At 47.5% G+C, this 17357-nt stretch overlaps 1 protein-coding gene across 1 annotated transcript in view; it reads right to left on the reverse strand.

Annotated features, from left to right (window-relative positions):
• The window catches only part of KRBA1 (KRAB-A domain containing 1), a 52500-nt gene that overhangs the window by 11997 nt on the left and 23146 nt on the right, over positions 1-17357 (reverse strand). The window contains exons 6-19 of the mRNA XM_053410274.1: positions 16779-16922; positions 15725-15901; positions 13927-14133; positions 12713-12880; positions 11286-11459; positions 9343-9471; positions 7157-7312; positions 6573-6719; positions 6369-6452; positions 5145-5285; positions 3743-3904; positions 2347-2520; positions 815-973; positions 442-591 (exon numbers count right to left, since the gene is read on the reverse strand). Coding sequence (XP_053266249.1) covers positions 442-591; positions 815-973; positions 2347-2520; positions 3743-3904; positions 5145-5285; positions 6369-6452; positions 6573-6719; positions 7157-7312; positions 9343-9471; positions 11286-11459; positions 12713-12880; positions 13927-14133; positions 15725-15901; positions 16779-16922 — 2172 coding nt within the window. The remainder of the gene's footprint in view (positions 1-441; positions 592-814; positions 974-2346; positions 2521-3742; positions 3905-5144; positions 5286-6368; positions 6453-6572; positions 6720-7156; positions 7313-9342; positions 9472-11285; positions 11460-12712; positions 12881-13926; positions 14134-15724; positions 15902-16778; positions 16923-17357) is intronic.

Consider the following 17357-nt stretch of genomic DNA (forward strand, 5'->3'; position numbering starts at 1 on the left):
TTTAGATTTACCTTCGGAGAATGCTAATATAATAATAATACTGCTGCAATTACTTGGCAATCATTTCAATAGCTTCTGTGCAATTTTACACACATTTTACTCACCAAGCAAAACTAAATCATATTAAGTTATATTAATATGAATTCCCAAGTCATGCTACAACTTTTTAGCACCCCTCCTTTTTGGAATTTGAAAGCTGAAAAATTAAAACACCCCCTAATGTCACGTGAGTAAATTAATTTGGAATACGCAGGAAATACAAAAAGTAAAGGGACGGCAGACAGAGGGGAAAGGAAGTCAAGTTTTGAAATGTTAAAATGATTGTAAAATGACTGAAACGTACAAAACGAAAGATAATAAATAAAATATTATTTTTTTAACGTCACGTTCCCCCTGATGTTCTCCCCAGCCCCGCAGATTCCTTCCGGCTCCTTTCCTTACCTCTGTCCCACAGCCTCTGCAAAGACGCCTCCGTCCTCCTCGGCTTCTGGGCAGAGAAGTCGCTTCCCGTAGGAACGGCGTTTGGGCAAGAAACCCCACCCAAAGGGATCTCTTTCAAGCACTTCTCCAGGCCTTGAAGGGGTGGGATCCCTGAAGGAAGAGAAAGGTGAGTAGCAGGTGAAAACCAGGTAAAATCCATTATATACACAAAATCATAGAACGGCAGAGTTGGAAGGGGTCCCCCAGGGGCCATCTAGTCCAACCCGCTGCAACGCAGGAATCACGATGGGAAAAAAGGCCCGGCAAGCTGCATCTGGAATGGTGCAAAATCATTTAGGGGTGGGGATGACTGAGCAGCTGAGCCTCGTCTTACCTGCCTCCTTCGCGGGACTTTCTCCCGCACCCAATTTCCCTTGTCCGTCGGAAGAGCTGCTGGCCACAGAGCGGAAGAAGTGGCCGCTTGGGGCGCCAGGGAGCTCCTTTGAGTAGCCCTCCAGCACCATTTGCAAGGGGGTGCCATTTCGGCTGAGACCTATGGCGACAGAGGAAAGAAATTGGTATTCTTCTGGGTTGGCTCTCCAGCTCCCAACAACCTGCTCTCTCAACTTTGCTGCGCTCGAGTTGCGAAAGGAGAGCAGGCAGCAACCTTTTATTTTTGGGACTGCAGATCAAGTCCAAGCGGGCTACAGATGCGAAACAGAACTGTTTTTTCATCAAGGGCATCGGGGCGGGGGGCACATTTAGAAAAACAAGGAAAAAATCTTGATTCTTTTGGTTTTATGACTTCTTATTGAAGGAATGGGTTTCCCAAATCTAAAAACCTGACTGTGTAGTCAGTCTGGAACGGGCCCCAAAATCTGCATTTTTCCTTCTCCAAGGGAGCATTTCTAAAATGCTTTAACTTGAGCTCTTGAGCCACTGTATAAACAAGTGCTCAAAGCGCTCTCCTTTATCAGTCCGTGACGGCAATGGATGACCTTGGCTGTTCCAGTGGAGCAGGGATGACACGTCTGGGTCTTATCTTACATCCTGACCACACACTCTGACGCACAGACCTAGTCTGGGAACAGCGCCAGGAGACCTTCTTACCCCAAGATAAGGAATACAGGAAGGGGAACACCCTTATATGGTCAAGAGTACAGGAAGAGGAACACCCTCTTATGGTTAAGAGTACCGGAGCAGGAACATGTGTGATGTCAACCTGCGTGCATAAGCTGACGTGGCTGGATTCCTGGGGAAGGGGGGAGAGAGTGCCTGAAGGATATATATACTACATGAAATTTCTCATTTCTTTGGACTTGCTGTGGACTGACCATGCAAGTGCCTTCTGCTATCCGGAGAGCAGAATAAACTCTTTCTCTGAACCAAACCTCGGTGTCATTTGACTTCCTTCCTCTCTCCCGGGAGCAACACAGAGCCCACCAGTCGGTATAGTCTAATAAGGCTACATTATTTTTTATTCTCTGTGTGGCTTAGAAAGGGTAATAATCTGTCCTATTGTGAATCTCTCAGTGCAAAATTGGTGCATAGCTGAACTGCAGAACTCCCTTCCACTGGAGGCAGGGATTGGTCACCAGCTTCGATGGCTTTAAAGGAGGACTGGATAAATTCACGGAGGAGGAGAGGGCTATGGAAGGCTCCCAGCCACAATGGCTACTGCTCAACCACCGGAGAGAGCAATGCTTCTGAATACCAGCTGCTGGAAACCAAAGGAAGGGGAGAGTTGCTCTTTTGCTCGGATCCCGCTTGCGGGTTTCCCACTGGCATCTGGTCGGACGCCGTATGCCCAGTCCTCTTTTAAAGCTACCCAGGTCAGTGGCCCTCTCTGCCTCCTGTGGCAGGGAGTTCCACAGTTTAACTCTGCGATACACAAAGAAGGAACTTTCTGTTCTTTTACCGCCTCACCTTCCTCCTTCCGGGTCCACCTCCCTGGCTCCGGGGTCCACCTGTGCAGCCTGTCCGGGGAGCTGCTGAGGGAGGAGCTGACGGCCGGCGACCACGGCTGGCTGGGGGTGTTCTGGGGCAGCTCCCTCAGGCACCGCTCCAGGCCTTGCAAGGGGGTGCTGTTCCGGCTGGGTCCTACCGAGAAAGGGCATGCAAAGCTGTCGGCTGCACAACTGTACCATGCTGCTATTCGTTTATTATCTAGGTACCAACTTTCCTTCCAAGAAGAAATACCAAAATGGTCAAGGAATCATGGAATCACGGTGTTGGAAGGGACTCATAGAGTCATCTAGACCAACCCCATGCAAGGCAGAGATAGTATCTTAAGAAAGGGCAACAGCAAAATGACACTCAAACCGATTGCAGAAACACAGCTACCTGGAATAAAAAATTATAGTAAAACAACAGGTTTGAAACATGCATAATTAAAATATACAATGTACAAGTACATTAAAACAGCGTAACAATTAAAACAGATTAGCGGTTCCCTAAAACATAAAACATCGAAAATTATTATTGTTTCTGAAGGCATCCCGTATAGGGAAGTTTTTAATGTTTGATGTTCTATTATTGGGGGGGGGTGTTATTGGGTTGTTGTTTTTATTGATTATATATGTTGTAATCTTTTCTGTGAACTGCCCTGAGACTTCCGGGTATAGGGCAGTATATAAACTCAAATAATAATAATAATAATAATAATAATAATGTTTTCTATTTGTTGGAAGCCAAACAGAGTGGCTGGGGCAATCCAGTCAAATGGGAGAACAAATAATAAAATTATTATTATTTTAAAAAAACACTTCACTATGCAGGGCTACCTTCAGATGTCTTATAATAGTCATATAGTTGTTTACCCTGGGGTGGGCGGGATTGCCTAGGGGGCGCTAGGAGGTATTGGGGCACTGGAGATGTAAATGACTATTGGACTTTAAAAAGCTGGGATTGCTGGATCAAGTGCACTTAATTTTGCTGAGTTAAAGAAACTAAACAGTTTTAATTAGATTCTGAATAAATGTGCAATTCATTGCTCCCGTTTCTATGTATTATTGTTGCCCTTAGAGGGGGTCGTGCAAGCCACTGTTCTGAACAATGCTTTTTTTGTAGGGTAGGGAAGGAGTTGCTAGGGATGAGCTGATGGAACTAGGGAGAAAGCCCCGCCCCCCCAAAGTTTGGGAACCACTGAAATAGAACAATGATCAAAGAAAGAGAGTCAACATGAGGGGAATGCTGGAGTCTTCAGAGGCCGACAGAACGCCAAAACTGATGGGGCTCCCAACCTTTCAGCAGCGAAGGTATTCTTCGACATTTCGGGCTGGAGATTTCCATCCAGCCTCCAACCCTGATGCGCGCCACTCACCTTCCCCCCTCCTCATCCACCTCCCTGCCTCCGGGGTCCACCTGTGGAGCCTGTCCGGGGAGCCGCTGACGGCTGGCGAAGAGGGATGGCTGGGCGAGCTCAGGGGGAGCTCCTTCAGACACCTTTCCAGCCCCTGCAGAGGGGTGCCGTTCCGACTGAGCCCTGCGGAAACGAGAGGAAGCAAAGCTGGCTCAGGACAGGGATCAAATATTCTGCCCAAGGGAAACGATGGCGTTGTTGGCGGGTGGATCTGGGCGCAACCACAACTGCCCAGCCTCACCGGCTCCCGGCAACATCACTCAGCTGAGTCTCACCTTCCTCCTTCCTCGCCCTCTTCCCGGTCGCGGGGGTCCGCCGGGAGAGCCTGTCTGGGGAGCTGATGGTTGGCGAACAGGGCTGGCTGTGGGCGCCAGTGGGGCCCTCCTTCAGACACCTCTCCAGGCCTCGCAAGGGGGTCCTGAGTCCTGAGGGTGGGGAAGGAGGGAGAGAACAGTAAGCCGGCTCCTAAACCACAAGGCTTGAAGCTCAATAAGAACATCAAAAGAGTCTGCTGGACCAGGCCAGTGGCCTCTCTAGTCTGGCACCCTCTTCTTACAGTGGTCAACTCAGCCTTTCATCCATAGATCTCAGGGCAGGCTCAGGACATAAAATTACAAAATAAGAAGCACAACGTTTTCTGAAGAAATTTAAGAACAAAAACGGATGCCTGCAGGAAATCTGCAAGTAGGATTCGAACACAAGAGAAACACTCTCCTCTTCTATGGTTTTCAGCTACCGGTATTTGGAAGCGTTGTCCAACCGTTGCCACAGAGAACGGCCACCCCGGCTAGTAGCCATTGAGAGCCCTCTCCTCCTCCATGAATTGGTCTAATCCTCTTTGGAAGCCGTCCGAGCTGGTGGCAGTCACTGCCTCTTGTGGCAGGGAGTTCCACACTTTAACTCTGCTTCTTTCACCTGTCCCGAATCTTCCAACATTTGCTCCACGGGACGTCCACAAGTTCTATTGTTTATGAGAGAGGAAGAAAACACTTCTCTGTCTGCTGTTCTCCAGGCTGCGCCTTCTTCACTTCACTTCTCCAGGCTGTGCCTAATTTTATAAACTTCCATTGTGTTTCCTCTCCCTTGCCTTTCTGCTAAACTAAAAAGTCCAAATGCTGCACCCTTTCTTTTTGCCACCCCTTTTCTGAAACTTCCCCTTTCTATATCCTTTCTGAGCGGAGACACACAGGTTTTTCAAATGTGGTTGCACCATAGATTTAGATATCGGCCGCTCTTATTTTCAATCCCTTTCCTAACGATCCACAGAGTGGAATCTGCCCTTTTTTCACGGCTGCCGGTTAGGAGAGGCTCAGGAAACGCCAAGGAGGGAATGGCAAACCGATGGAGCAAGCCGCCCCCTGACCTTCTCGTGACGTCCCCGCCTTGGATTTCCGCCACTCTATGTCTGGACCCCGGTGGCTGCTGGCGCACACGGGAGACTGGCGAGGATGTTTGGCAGGCGATTCACCAAGGAAGGTCTCTGGCCCTCGAGGGAGAAAACTCTCTGGAAGAAATGAAAACAAGAGGCCATCAGTCCCTGTTCAGGCGACCATCTCTGACCCTCACCAAATGAGTGGGGGTGCCTTTCCCCAACCTGGTGGCCTCTAGAAGTTCTGGACTACAAATCCCATCAGCCACAGCACCGTATTAGTAAATATACTATTGGTTTATAAAGACCTTAATAACTTGGGACCAGTTTGCCTACAAGATCCCTTGACTCCATAGACACCCACTCAGCAGCTTCCATTAGAGGAACTGGCAGTTACAGGCGCTCCGGAAAAGCCCGTTTCACATTTGCCAAAACTCGATGGTTTGTAGCGTGACCTCTGGAACTCCCTGCCTATTGATATCTAGGAAGCTGCCTTCACGACACTCTTTTCGGCGCCTGGTGGAAACTTTTTTTAAAAAGTAAATTTATTTATTATGTATTTCAAGTTTAAATTTTACAATCACAAATGTACAACATAAAGACAAGATTCCAAAGAATCTCCTGGACTTCCCTCCTCCCCTTTGTGGGCCCTAGTATTAATCATTTCCTCCTGCATCTTTTATAATAATCCAAATCTTTTACATCTCCATTATATCCAAAATTCACCATTGAACTACAAGTGTTATTCCACTCCTACTAACGATTTCAACTGTTTACAATGGTTTTTAAGGTAAATTACAAATTTCCACCATTCCTTATTAAAATTTTGGTCTTCCTGATTTCCGCTTCTTCCGGTCATTTTTTGCTGTTTCAGCATAATCCATCAATTTAACTGGTGGAAACATTCTTGTTAATCAACCCTGTCCAGATTTTTTAGAAAGATGGCACGAGTTCTAATCTGTTTTTAGCCTGCTGTTATTTAACTTTCTGAAAATCTGAAATTACTCATCAATTTGGGTTGGGTCAGGGATCATTTTTTCTTTTTCTTTTGCAAACCGCTTCAAGGCGGTTGGTTTTCTTGCAGCTGAGGGGTGTACAACCTTTACAAAATAAATAAAAATAAAGGTGACCATGTTGGTTGGGGGCTGATGGGAGTTGTAGTCCCCTGGCAACTCCAGACAGCAAAGAGAGAGCGCAAACCAAATCCTGCCCCCTTACCACAGAGGGCAAGCGATGGAGGGCTGTTGCTCTGGGAGCTGCTTTGCTCTGCCCTCTCTGGTGCGGCCGCATTGCTGCGTGGTTCTGCAGGGAAGAAGAAAACAGAGTCAATCTGGTTCTTTTAAAAATGGGTCCCAGGCCCATTTCTAAGGCTTGAGGGGCTCCCTGCCCCTCCCACCCTCGCCCGCCACTCAGAGGGCATACCTAATCTTCCTCTCTTTCCTCCTTTCCTTCGCTCTTTTCCTCCTCCTCTTTTTCCAGCCACAGCTTGGGAGACCTGAGGCCTTGGGTCAGGGATGTCCTTCAGGCAGTTCAGGAGCCCATGGAGAGGACTGGTCACTGGGCTCCAGGCTGCGTTGGAAACGAGGGACGAATTGCAGGATTGGAGAGTTGGAAGGGACCCCCAGGGGTCATCTATCCCAACCCCCTGCAATGCTCACCATGCAGCAGAGCCAGGAGTCCCCGTCCCCCAATGGGAAGCAACAGGGTACCCAGAGGCCCCTCCAATTGTCCCGCATCCTGGGAAGAATCTGGCATGGGAGCTGCAGATCCGACACACCCACCTTTAGCCCACCTGCTCCAGGTAACTGGGGAAAGAGCCCCCCAGGCAGGCCAGGAGCAGCCCCCTTGATGGAACACAGGACCTGGCTAAGTGTGGACAAGTGTAGATCCCTTCTGCCTTCTCCAGTCGCTGCGAGTGCATCATTCCTCTCTTCAGATACCCTCCCACCCCATGTTTTCTGAACCAAACAGTCCCTCCGCCCCACCCTGTCTGGACTCTGCCTCACCCTCCGAATATGGGACCCACATCCCCAGGTCCATCCCTGTCTCCGGGCTGCTTTGAGAGAGGGATCCTTCGGGGAGGCTAGGTGTCAGGTCTTGCTCCTCCTCGGGGACTTCCTTCAGGTCTCGCACATGGTCCTCAGATGGTTCTTCCATTTTAACTGTTGCAAAGAACCAGGGGGGTGGGGCAAGGTCAAAGTGGAGCAAGCCCTCATCTCCCCCCACCTCCCACCCTGCCTGAGAATTCCCAGTACTCCAAGGAAAACCATATACAGATCAATTCCTTTGGGAGGGAGGAACAGAATCCAAACATACATTCACACCCCTGAAGGCCCGTTGAGAAGGGCCATAGCTCAGTGGCAGAATATCTGCTTTGACAGAGTTAAGCTTGGTGCATCAGGGGAATGCTCTGAATGTAGTGTATCTTAAGTTCAGTAAGGTTTTTGACAAAGTCCCTCATGATATGCTCATGAGGAAGCTGGAAAAATGTGTAGGAACATTTATATAATTTAGCAGAGTTTAAACGATCCCGTTTGAGTTTATGCAGCGACAAGCGGGTTGCTAACTCGTTTGAGTCCTATCAATAATGATACCTTCCTGGTTGATAATCCCTTTCTGTCCCTCTTAAAGAAAACACACATGAATCTGAATCATATTACCATAAACTACTTTACTTTCAGATTCATTCAGGTTTAGAGTTGTTCCTGAAGGCAGGCTTAGGTTACTTAACAGATAAACTGTGTACCAGATAGTAGAGAATCATGAGAAGACTCCGAGCAGTTACCAGTTAACACTCCTTGCAGCAATCGACCAACCGACAAAACTGCCTGCCACCTAGAGGCTGTTAGTCCTCTCAGAATGTTGGACTTGAGTGACAGCTTTATATCCCACAAAATGTGGGCTGAACTGATTCACCTCGACTGTTAGGTGGACTTTTAGCTGGTTGACTGATGAAACCCAGAGTACTCATTAATGGTTCCTCGTCATCCTGGAAAAAAGTGACCAGTGAGGTGCCCCAGGGTTCTGTTCTGGGCAAGTTGTTGCTTAATGTCTTTATAAATGGCTGGGATGAAGGAATTGAGTGGATGCTCGTTAAATTTGCAGATGACACCAAACTGAGAGGGGTAGCTAATGCCGCAGGAGACAGAATTCAGAATGACATTAACGGATTGGAGAACTGGGCCCAAACTAACAGAATGAATTTCAGTAGGCACAAATGTAAAGTTCTGCACTTAGGCAGGAAGAACCAGATGCACAAATATAGGATGGCGGACACCTGGAAAAGAATCTTGGGGCCTTGGTGGATCACAAGCTTGACATGAGTCAACTGTGTGATGCAGCAGAAAAAAGAAAAAGCTAAGGTTATTCTAGGCTGCATCAACAGAGGTCTAGGGCCCCAATCCAAGGAAGTCATAGTTCCTCTCTGTTCTGCCTTGGCCAGACCACACCTGGAGTCATATGTCCAGTTCTGGGCACCACAATTTGAGAAGGATGTTGACAAGCTGGAAGGCGCACAGAGGAGGGAGACCAAGATGGTCAAGGGTCTGGAAATCGAGCCTGATGAGGAACGGTTGAAGGAGCTGGGGATGTTTAGCCTAAAGGAGACTGAGATGTGATACAATAGCCACCTTCAAATATCTGAAAGACTGCCCCATGGAAGATGGAGCAAGCTTGTTTTCTGCTGCTCCGGAGGGGGCGGTCACCCCAAACAATGAATTCAAACGACAAGGAAAGGGATTCTGGTAGATACACCAGGAAGAACTTTATGATAGCGAGAACTGTTTGACAGTGGAAGGGGCTCCTTCAGAAACTGGTGGACTCTCTCTCTGCGGAGGTTTTGAAAACAGGCTGGGTGGCCATCTGTCATGGATGCTTCAGTTGAGATTCCTGCATTGCAGGGGGTTGGACTATAGGACCCTTAGAGTCCCCTTCAAACTCTGCAGGTCTATCATTCTATAATTAGGCCTAAAGCTGCTTCCTACTGGAGAAATACTCTTCCTCTGAGCTATGACCCTCTTCCTAATTTCATCAGACACAGTACACCAAGTCTGTTATCAATAGTTGGTGGATCGCATCCAAAGTCTTCTGAATGCCTCAAATGGCCAGAAGGCGCTAGACAAATACAACCCCCTCACCTTTGAACCCCCACCCCACCCCACCCTGCAACAAGGGTCAATAAGAGGAGTCTTACTTTTGATGCCCAGGGCTCCGGTCTCCTCAGCCGCCCCCTCCTTGCCCGGGGCTCCACGTGGACTGAGAGGATGATCAGGTCTGTGCGGGTACTGAGGCGAGGGGCTGCTGCTCCTCGCTTCCACTTTAACTTTTCCCGAAAAAAAGGAAAACGCAAAGGCTAAGCCAGAAGCCAGAAACACATCGGGAGAAGAAACAGTCCAAGGTATCAACAAATCTTCATGGCTGGCAATGGATGTGGCAAAAACAGCATAATAAATGGTGCAAGTGGGAATTTGTTGCCATTTAAAGGTACTGTACAATCGCATCTGGCACGCATCTAACTCTCGCAATTTCAACCTTGAAGGCTGGCTGGTTGAAATGGCACAATTTATTTTTTAAGAAGTGTATCTGAAGAAGTGTGCATGCACACGAAAGCTTATACCAAGAACAAACTTAGTTGGTCTCTAAGGTGCTACTGGACAATTTATTTATTTTTATGTATTTCGTATGCTTTTCAGGTTTATACATTTCACTAATTTTACAATATTTTAACATTTAAGGACTTCACTTCCCGCTCTTTCTGCAGTTCCTGGAATTCATTTTTAATATCTTCTGCATATCCAAATTAATTTAATTTGCTCATTTCTTCATCTTCTTTAAATATATGCTCTTATGAAACTACAGGTTATTACAATAACCCTGCCAATGTTTTTATAATTTATCTCTAAATATTCAATAAAACATTTCCATTCTTTTATTTTAAAAACTGTTATCTTGATTTCTTATTCTTCCAGTAAGTTTCACCATTTCTGCATATTCCATAAAAAAATTATCCATTCTTCCTTTGCTGGGACTTGTGCTTCTTTCCATTTTGGGGCAAGTAACATTCTTGCCGCTGCAGTAGCATACATAACAAATTTCTAAACTGTTTAGGTAGTTCTGTCCCTATAATTCCCTCTAACACGTGCGATTTCAACCTTGAACGCTGGCTGGTTGAAACTGCACGCATTGAATGCATGCAAGGTTTTCCCACCAGGAAAAGAGCTTTTAAGCGCCCGGCCTTGCTTACCAGGAGAGACCAGTTCAGGAAGGGTAAGGATGCTCGTGAAAGGGAGGTTCAACGGATGCATGCTTTTCCGTATAGGCAGAACCCTTGGAACCAAGCCTCCGCACACAATCTGATCATACTGTACTCCAGAATCAACCCCCTATACCCCACTTAAGGGAAGGGGTGCCCCTAAACCTGTGTACCAACTTCAGGCATGGCAAACCTCTCTGCCTGAGCATTTCAACTGTTATCACAAACTTAACTAATTTTTTAAAAACCATTACCAAGCTTAAAGTGTTGTCTTCGAGGACAAATGCATGTACAGATGATGCGAAGTCTTGCATGCATCCACAAAGCATTGAAACAGGCTTGGAAAACCTTTTAAATGACAGATTAAGCTCGCATCCATACTTCAAGCCAAAGCGTTCAGATAATTTCTCCATAGTGGCTGCTACCCGAACTTCAGCGAGGTCTCTCCGCTGGGGGAGTCCCGTGGCAAGAGCCCCCTGCTGACCCCCCTACCCCCGTTGAGATCTAGTCTCCTGCCTGTAAGAGACCGGGACGCTCTCCTGAGATCTGGGAGAGGCTCAGGGAGTGTGGGCTGCTGGTCACTCGAAAACCTGAATGCCGCGTCCAAACAGTTTCCCTCTCACCTCCTTTCCCACTCTTTAGCGCTAAATCGGAGCGGACATCAACCCAGAGAAAACCCAAATTGCTGTTTGCTCCGACTAAGTGCTAAAGAGCAGTTTCCCCCGGGGGAAAGAAGAAGCACGAGTGTGGATAAAGCCAGAGTTAACCACATTAGAGCTATGAGCCCATTTAACCTCGTCCCCTTTCGCCAGGCGCAGGATTTGCCCACAGGAAACATGTCCTCCACGCAGTGGAGGGATCAGTAAACCAACTCCACAGCTTACCCACTGCAAAGATGTTCCTGTCCTTTGCCTCTGACCGGCTCCTTCTACTGCCGCCTTCAGTCTGGCAGGTGGAAACACGACAGGAGGGAGCAACTGGAGGGCTGGATCCTCCTCGTGCAGCAGTGTTTTCCAGGCTAGGGGCAGGCAACTCCTCATCCATGGCTTCAATTTTAACTGTGCACAGAAATAAGGAATCAGGGCCGTCTCAGACTACCAGTACCACCCCCCAAAAAACCACCAAGGTGAAATTGGATCCCTAACACCTCAAAGATTTGAGACCCATCGGCTACCCGATGGACTCACAGCTGTCCATGGAGGTGCACATCAATTCTCTGTCCAGGGCAGCTGTCTGCCAGCTCCATCTAGTACACAGATGAGACCCTCCCTGCCCGCGGACTGTCTCGCCAGAGTGGTGCATGCTCTAGTTATCTCCCACTTGGACTGCCTTCTGGCAGTTCCTTCATTGCGAGAAGTGAAGCTACAGGAAACCAGACAGAGGGCCTTCTCAGTAGTGGCACCCGCACTGTGGAACACCCTCCTATCAGATGTCAAAGAGATAAACAACTACCTGACATTTAGAAGACACCTGAAGGCAGCCCTATTTAGAGAAGTTTTTAATGTGTGACATTTTAATGTATTTTTAATCTTTGCTGGAAGCCGCCCAGAGTGGCTGGGGAAACTCAGCCAGATGGGCGGGGTACAAATAATAAATTATTATTATTACCCTCAACTGGTTTTACCGGCCGGTCGAGGCTTTGCTTATTTGTTAATTAGTGGGCCAGAGTACTCTTTCATTCATTATTTGAGTATTGATAATGTTGTTTGCTCCTATTTATACGGCTGGCATGCTTTCTCCACCCTATGGATGATACCTTATATGATTTCCCCCATTCCTCCACCCCCTATAGTATCATGTATTGCACACTTGGCTTTGCTGTTAGACACTTGGCAAATCATCTTCTGAGGCCCTCCTTCATGTGCCTCCTCCTTGAGAGGTCCGGAAGGGGGCAAAATGAGAACGGGGCCTTTTCTGCACTGGCTCCCCATTTGTGGGAATGCTCCCCCTGGGGAGGTTCATTATACACCTTTAGGTGCCCAGCAAAAACGTTCCTCTTTAACCAGGCCTTTGGTTGACCTGAAGGGACATTCTATACCCTTTTAAAATGTGGCTCTTTTGGGGGGGGGGTGTTATTGGGTTATTGTTCTTATTTTGATTTTATATATTGTGATCTTTTCTGTGAACCGCCCTGAGACCTCCAAGTACCAATCAATCAATCAATCAATCAAGGCATTTTGGAGCTGGAAGTGACCCATCTTGTCCAACCCCTGCAACGCAAGGAAGTCCAAGCAAGGTGCCAGGATGGACCAGAAGGAGCCGCTCGGCATCCTTAACCCCAAGCGTGTTTTTGCACTATGTTCAGACCCACCTTGGCCAGGGGGAGACCCACAGGTCCCTTCCCTCATCTTCTGCCGCAGGGCTGGCTGCCAGCCACTGCTGGGGTTCCTGTGGGATGTCTGGATGGGGGGCTGGTGGACGATCAGTTCCTTCAAGCACTTCAGCAGCCCTTGCAGGGGCTTCTCCTCTTCTGCTGTTTCTGAGAGAGAAGATGAACAAGCTGTGTCGTCGTTTGGGGAAGGGCCGCCAAGCCAGGCTGGGAAATGAAGGTGAATGATAATAATAATAATAATAATAGTAATAATAATAATAATAATAATAATAATAATAATAATAATAATATTATTATTTACACCCTGCCCATCTGGGTGGGTTTTCCTAGCCACTCTGGGCAGCTCCTAACAGAATATTAATAATAATAAAAAAGCAACAAAACATCAATCATTGAAAACTTCCCCAAACAGGGCTGCCTTCAGATGTCTTCTAAAAGTCAGGTAGTTGCTTATTTCCTTGACATCTGATGGGAGGGCGTTCCACAGGGCGGGCGCTACCACCAAGAAGGCCCTCTGCCTGGTTCCCTGTAGCTTCACTTCTCGCAGGGAGAGAACCGCCAGAAGGCCCTCAGAGCTGGACGTCAGTGTCCGGGCAGAACGATGCGGGTGGAGACACTCCTTCAGGTATACTGGGCCAAGTTTAGGCCTTTCAAGGTCAGCACCAATATGTTGAATTGTGCTCGGAAACGTACTGGGAGCCAATGTAGGTCTTTCAAGACTGGTGTTATATGGTCTCGGCGGCCGCTCCCAGTCCCCAGTCTAGCTGCCGCATTCTGGATTAATTGCAGTTTCTGGGTCACCTTCAAAGGTAGCCCCACATAGAGCGCATTGAAGTAGTCCAAGCAGGAGATAACAAGAGCATGCACCACTCTGGCGAGACAATGCGCAGGCAGGCAAGGTCTCAGCCTGCATACCAGATGGAGCTGGTAGACAGCTGCCCTGGACAGAGAATTAACCCTGGACAGCTGTGAGTCCAAAATGACTCCCAGGCTGCACACCTGGTCCTTCAGGGTCACAGTTGCCCCATTCAGGACCAGGGAGTCCCCTACACCCGCCCGCCACCTAACTCAATCACAGAAACGACTTTCTGATGGGAAGAGCTCTTCGACGGTGGAACAGGCATCGCAGATCACACCCAAATGAACAGATCCGTTCCTTCATCCCAAACCTCCTCCTTCCCGAGTTTACGAACCTTGCGTGAGGCTTGGGTGTGAGTGCTTTGAAACGCCTTCTTGGCAGGCTCTCGGATCCAGGGACTTGGGCTGTGCCGTGTCTCCCCCAGAAGAGCAGCTCAATAAAGAGGCACCAACAGATGCACCGAGAGCATCAGGCGAGTCTGCTCCTCCTTCCTTCCAGGAATTTAGCAGAGGTTCGTGGCCAGGATCCGCAGTAGCTTCTGCTGAAACAAAAGAAATCAAGAATGCATTGCATCAGCGTTTGGCCTGTCCTGCTGGAAGTTTAGGTGTAACTCTTTCCATTAGATCAGCCTTTCTCAACCTGTGGGTCCCCAGACGTTGTTGAACTACAACTCCCATCACCCCTAGCTAGCAAGGCCAGAGCTCAGGGATGATGGGAGTTGTAGTCCAACAACATCTGGGGACCCACATCTGGGAACCGCTGCATTAGATGGAAAGAAGATAAAGTCCCAACCAGAGAAGGCAGGCAGATCAAGTTGACAGATTATGCCAAAATGGCTAAAATGACCGGAAGAGTCAGAAATCAGGAAGACCAAAATTTTAATAAGGAATGGGGGAAATTTATAACCTATCTTAAAAACCATTGTAAACGGTGAAAATCGTTAGTAGGTGAAAATCGTTAGAATATCATTTGTAGTTTCATGGTGAATTTTGGATATAACAGAGATGGAAAAGATTTAGATTATCATAAAAGATGCAGGAGGAAATGATTAATAATAGGACCCACAAAGGGAGGAGGGAAGTCCTAGAGATTCCTTGGATATTCCTTTGATATGTGCCTGTAAAGTTTTAAGGTGAAAAACGAAATAAATAAATGTATGGGGGGAAAGGAAGTCTGGGTGCAACTCAGGTCGCTGAGAACGGTTTGCATGGGGTAACAGGGGGAGTCATTTTAGGAGGTGAAACTTAATTGTTCTTCGTTTCTTCAGTGAAGGGTCTTAAAAATATTAAGCGCTTTTGGAAAACCAAAGAATTTTAATTGTACCTTCTGGAAATGTCAGGTAATGCTAAATGATAAAAAATAGATAATAATTTTTTATATATATATATATATATATATATATATATATATATATATATATATATACACACACACACACATACATATACATCCTAGAACATCCAGTACTTGGCAATCATTTTTAATGATTTCTATGCCATTTTACACACATACCAAGCAAAACTAAATTGTATTAATCTAAACAAAAGATCTGTTGAGTTTCCAAGTCACATTACAACTTTTTAGCACCCCTCGTTTTTGGAAGCTGAAAGCTGAAGAAATTCAACATGCCCTAATGGATTAATGGGGTGGGGGACGCCCAGCTCTCCTGGAACCTTTTCTCTAGGCTGACACCTCTCTTATCTCTTTGAACTTTAGAGGGATAAACCTTAGGTTGCATCCAGCTTTAAGATTCCCTACAGGGCCGTTGTGGCGTTCGTACGGAGCCCCCGGTCGTCTCACGGACTATTGACCCGTACACCACTAATCCGCTGCCACCAACCAGGTCCTCCCCAGTAAAATCACTTCAATCTCAGTCAGGTTCTCAATTAATAAAGAAGAGTGTATTTTATTTCAGACACAAACAAACTTTTACGGCTTTCCAAACGTCGTTACTCTTTACTTTCTTAGTCTTATTTTCCTCTCTCTATCTCTTCTACCTCCCCTCACTCAAGAACCCACTGCCCTAACTGTCTCTCTATTACCAACTGCCTGCCAGCTGCTTCTCCAACTGCCTTTCCCAACCAGCCAACCCACTAAGACCAACCAACTACCCACCAACAACTCTAACAAACCTCGGGCTAAACCTCCAGGACCTCCTCTGTTTGGCTCCGCCTCTCCCACGGCAGGGCGGTCCAGAGAGTCGGTGGGTGTGGCTTGAGGAGCGGCCGTCCCGCCCACAGTCCCGTCCTCCCGTCCTCCATCATTTGTACCGTCGTCGAGGACGGGGGATTCGCTGGCCGTTGTGTCTGCTGGAACGACAGGAACACAAAAATGCTGATTTGTTCCAGGATTTGCGCCAGTTTCCCCTCTTGCTACGAACATGTTAGATCCCTGGCTCTGTTAGGGCCCTAAGACAGGGGTCCTCGTGACATAGGCCCCCCGATAACAGCAGGTGAACTGATTCCTTGGTCGCTCCCTGGTGGAACCGCCGTCCTCAGACACCTCGCTTCCTTCCCTGAACCAGGGTGGATTTGATTTAAATCAAATCGATTTAAATTACGATTTAAATCACGATTTACATCACGAGTCAGTAAGACTTGATTTATTTTTTTTACAGAAAGACTCATTCTGGCTGGTATAATCTTAATATTTACAACCAAAGGAAGGTTTCGTTTATTAGAATAATAAATTTCCAGAGTAGTTTTTACAGTTATAAAAAAAATCACTGATTTGGTTAGACAGTCATACCTTGGGTTACAGACACTTCAGGTTGCGTTTTTTCAGGTTACGATCGCGCCAAAACCCAGAAGTACCAGAACAGGTTACTTCCCGGTTTCGACTGTTGCGCATATGCAGAAGCGCTAAATCGCGCTTTGTGCATGCGCAGAAGTGCCGAATCGCAACCCGTGTGCGCAGACGCGCCACTGCGGGTTGCGAACGCTGCAGGTTGCGAACGTGCATCCCGCACGGATCACATTTGCAACCCAAGCGTCCACTGTACTATTAGAAATACATAGACAGATAATTATGAAATTATTGTGAGGTTTAATAAGTTAACTGTTTATATTTGGACAACGTTTCTGCTGTACTTCATTGGAAGGAGAGAGAAAAAATCATTTCCTTAATAACAATCGAAACAATTTATTTCACTAAAGCAGTAGCAAGGCCCTTTCTGCTCATACCAACCTGGGATTTGGGAATCCTGCCCGTCTCCCTCGGTGGTGCCAGCCGGCGTGCCAGGATGGCTGGGAACGCCCAGGGTGACGGGCTCTGCCATATCTCTCTGCCGGCCAAAAGGGTGCAAGCTCTCCAGCGGAACTTCTCTTTTAACTGCAAGAACAAAGCAAATGGACGGATCAGGACCTTGCGGATCACAAAGGGATCCTTCCCTGGAACGTGACAGGGAGAGCTGACCGCAGGGTCCGATTCTGCCTTGGTCAGACCACACCGGGAGTCCTGTGTCCAGCTCTGGGCACCACAATTTAAGAAGGATGTTGACCATCTGGAAGGTGGGCAGAGGAGGGCAAGCGAGATGGTGAAGGGTCTGGAAACCAAGCCTGACGAGGAATGGTCTAAGGAGTTGGGCAGGTTTAGCCTGCAAAAGAGGAGACTGAGAGGAGATATGAGAACCATCTTCAAATATTTCAAGGGCTGTCTCATGGAAGAGGGAGCAAGCTTGTTTTCCTCTGCTCTGGAGGGTAGGACTCGAACCGATGGCTTCAAGTTACAAGAAAGTGGCAACTATACTATATATAGAAAAACACA

The sequence above is a fragment of the Podarcis raffonei genome, chromosome 12 (genome assembly GCF_027172205.1).
Source record: "Podarcis raffonei isolate rPodRaf1 chromosome 12, rPodRaf1.pri, whole genome shotgun sequence".
In the NCBI taxonomy this organism is placed as follows: Eukaryota; Metazoa; Chordata; class Lepidosauria; order Squamata; family Lacertidae; genus Podarcis; species Podarcis raffonei.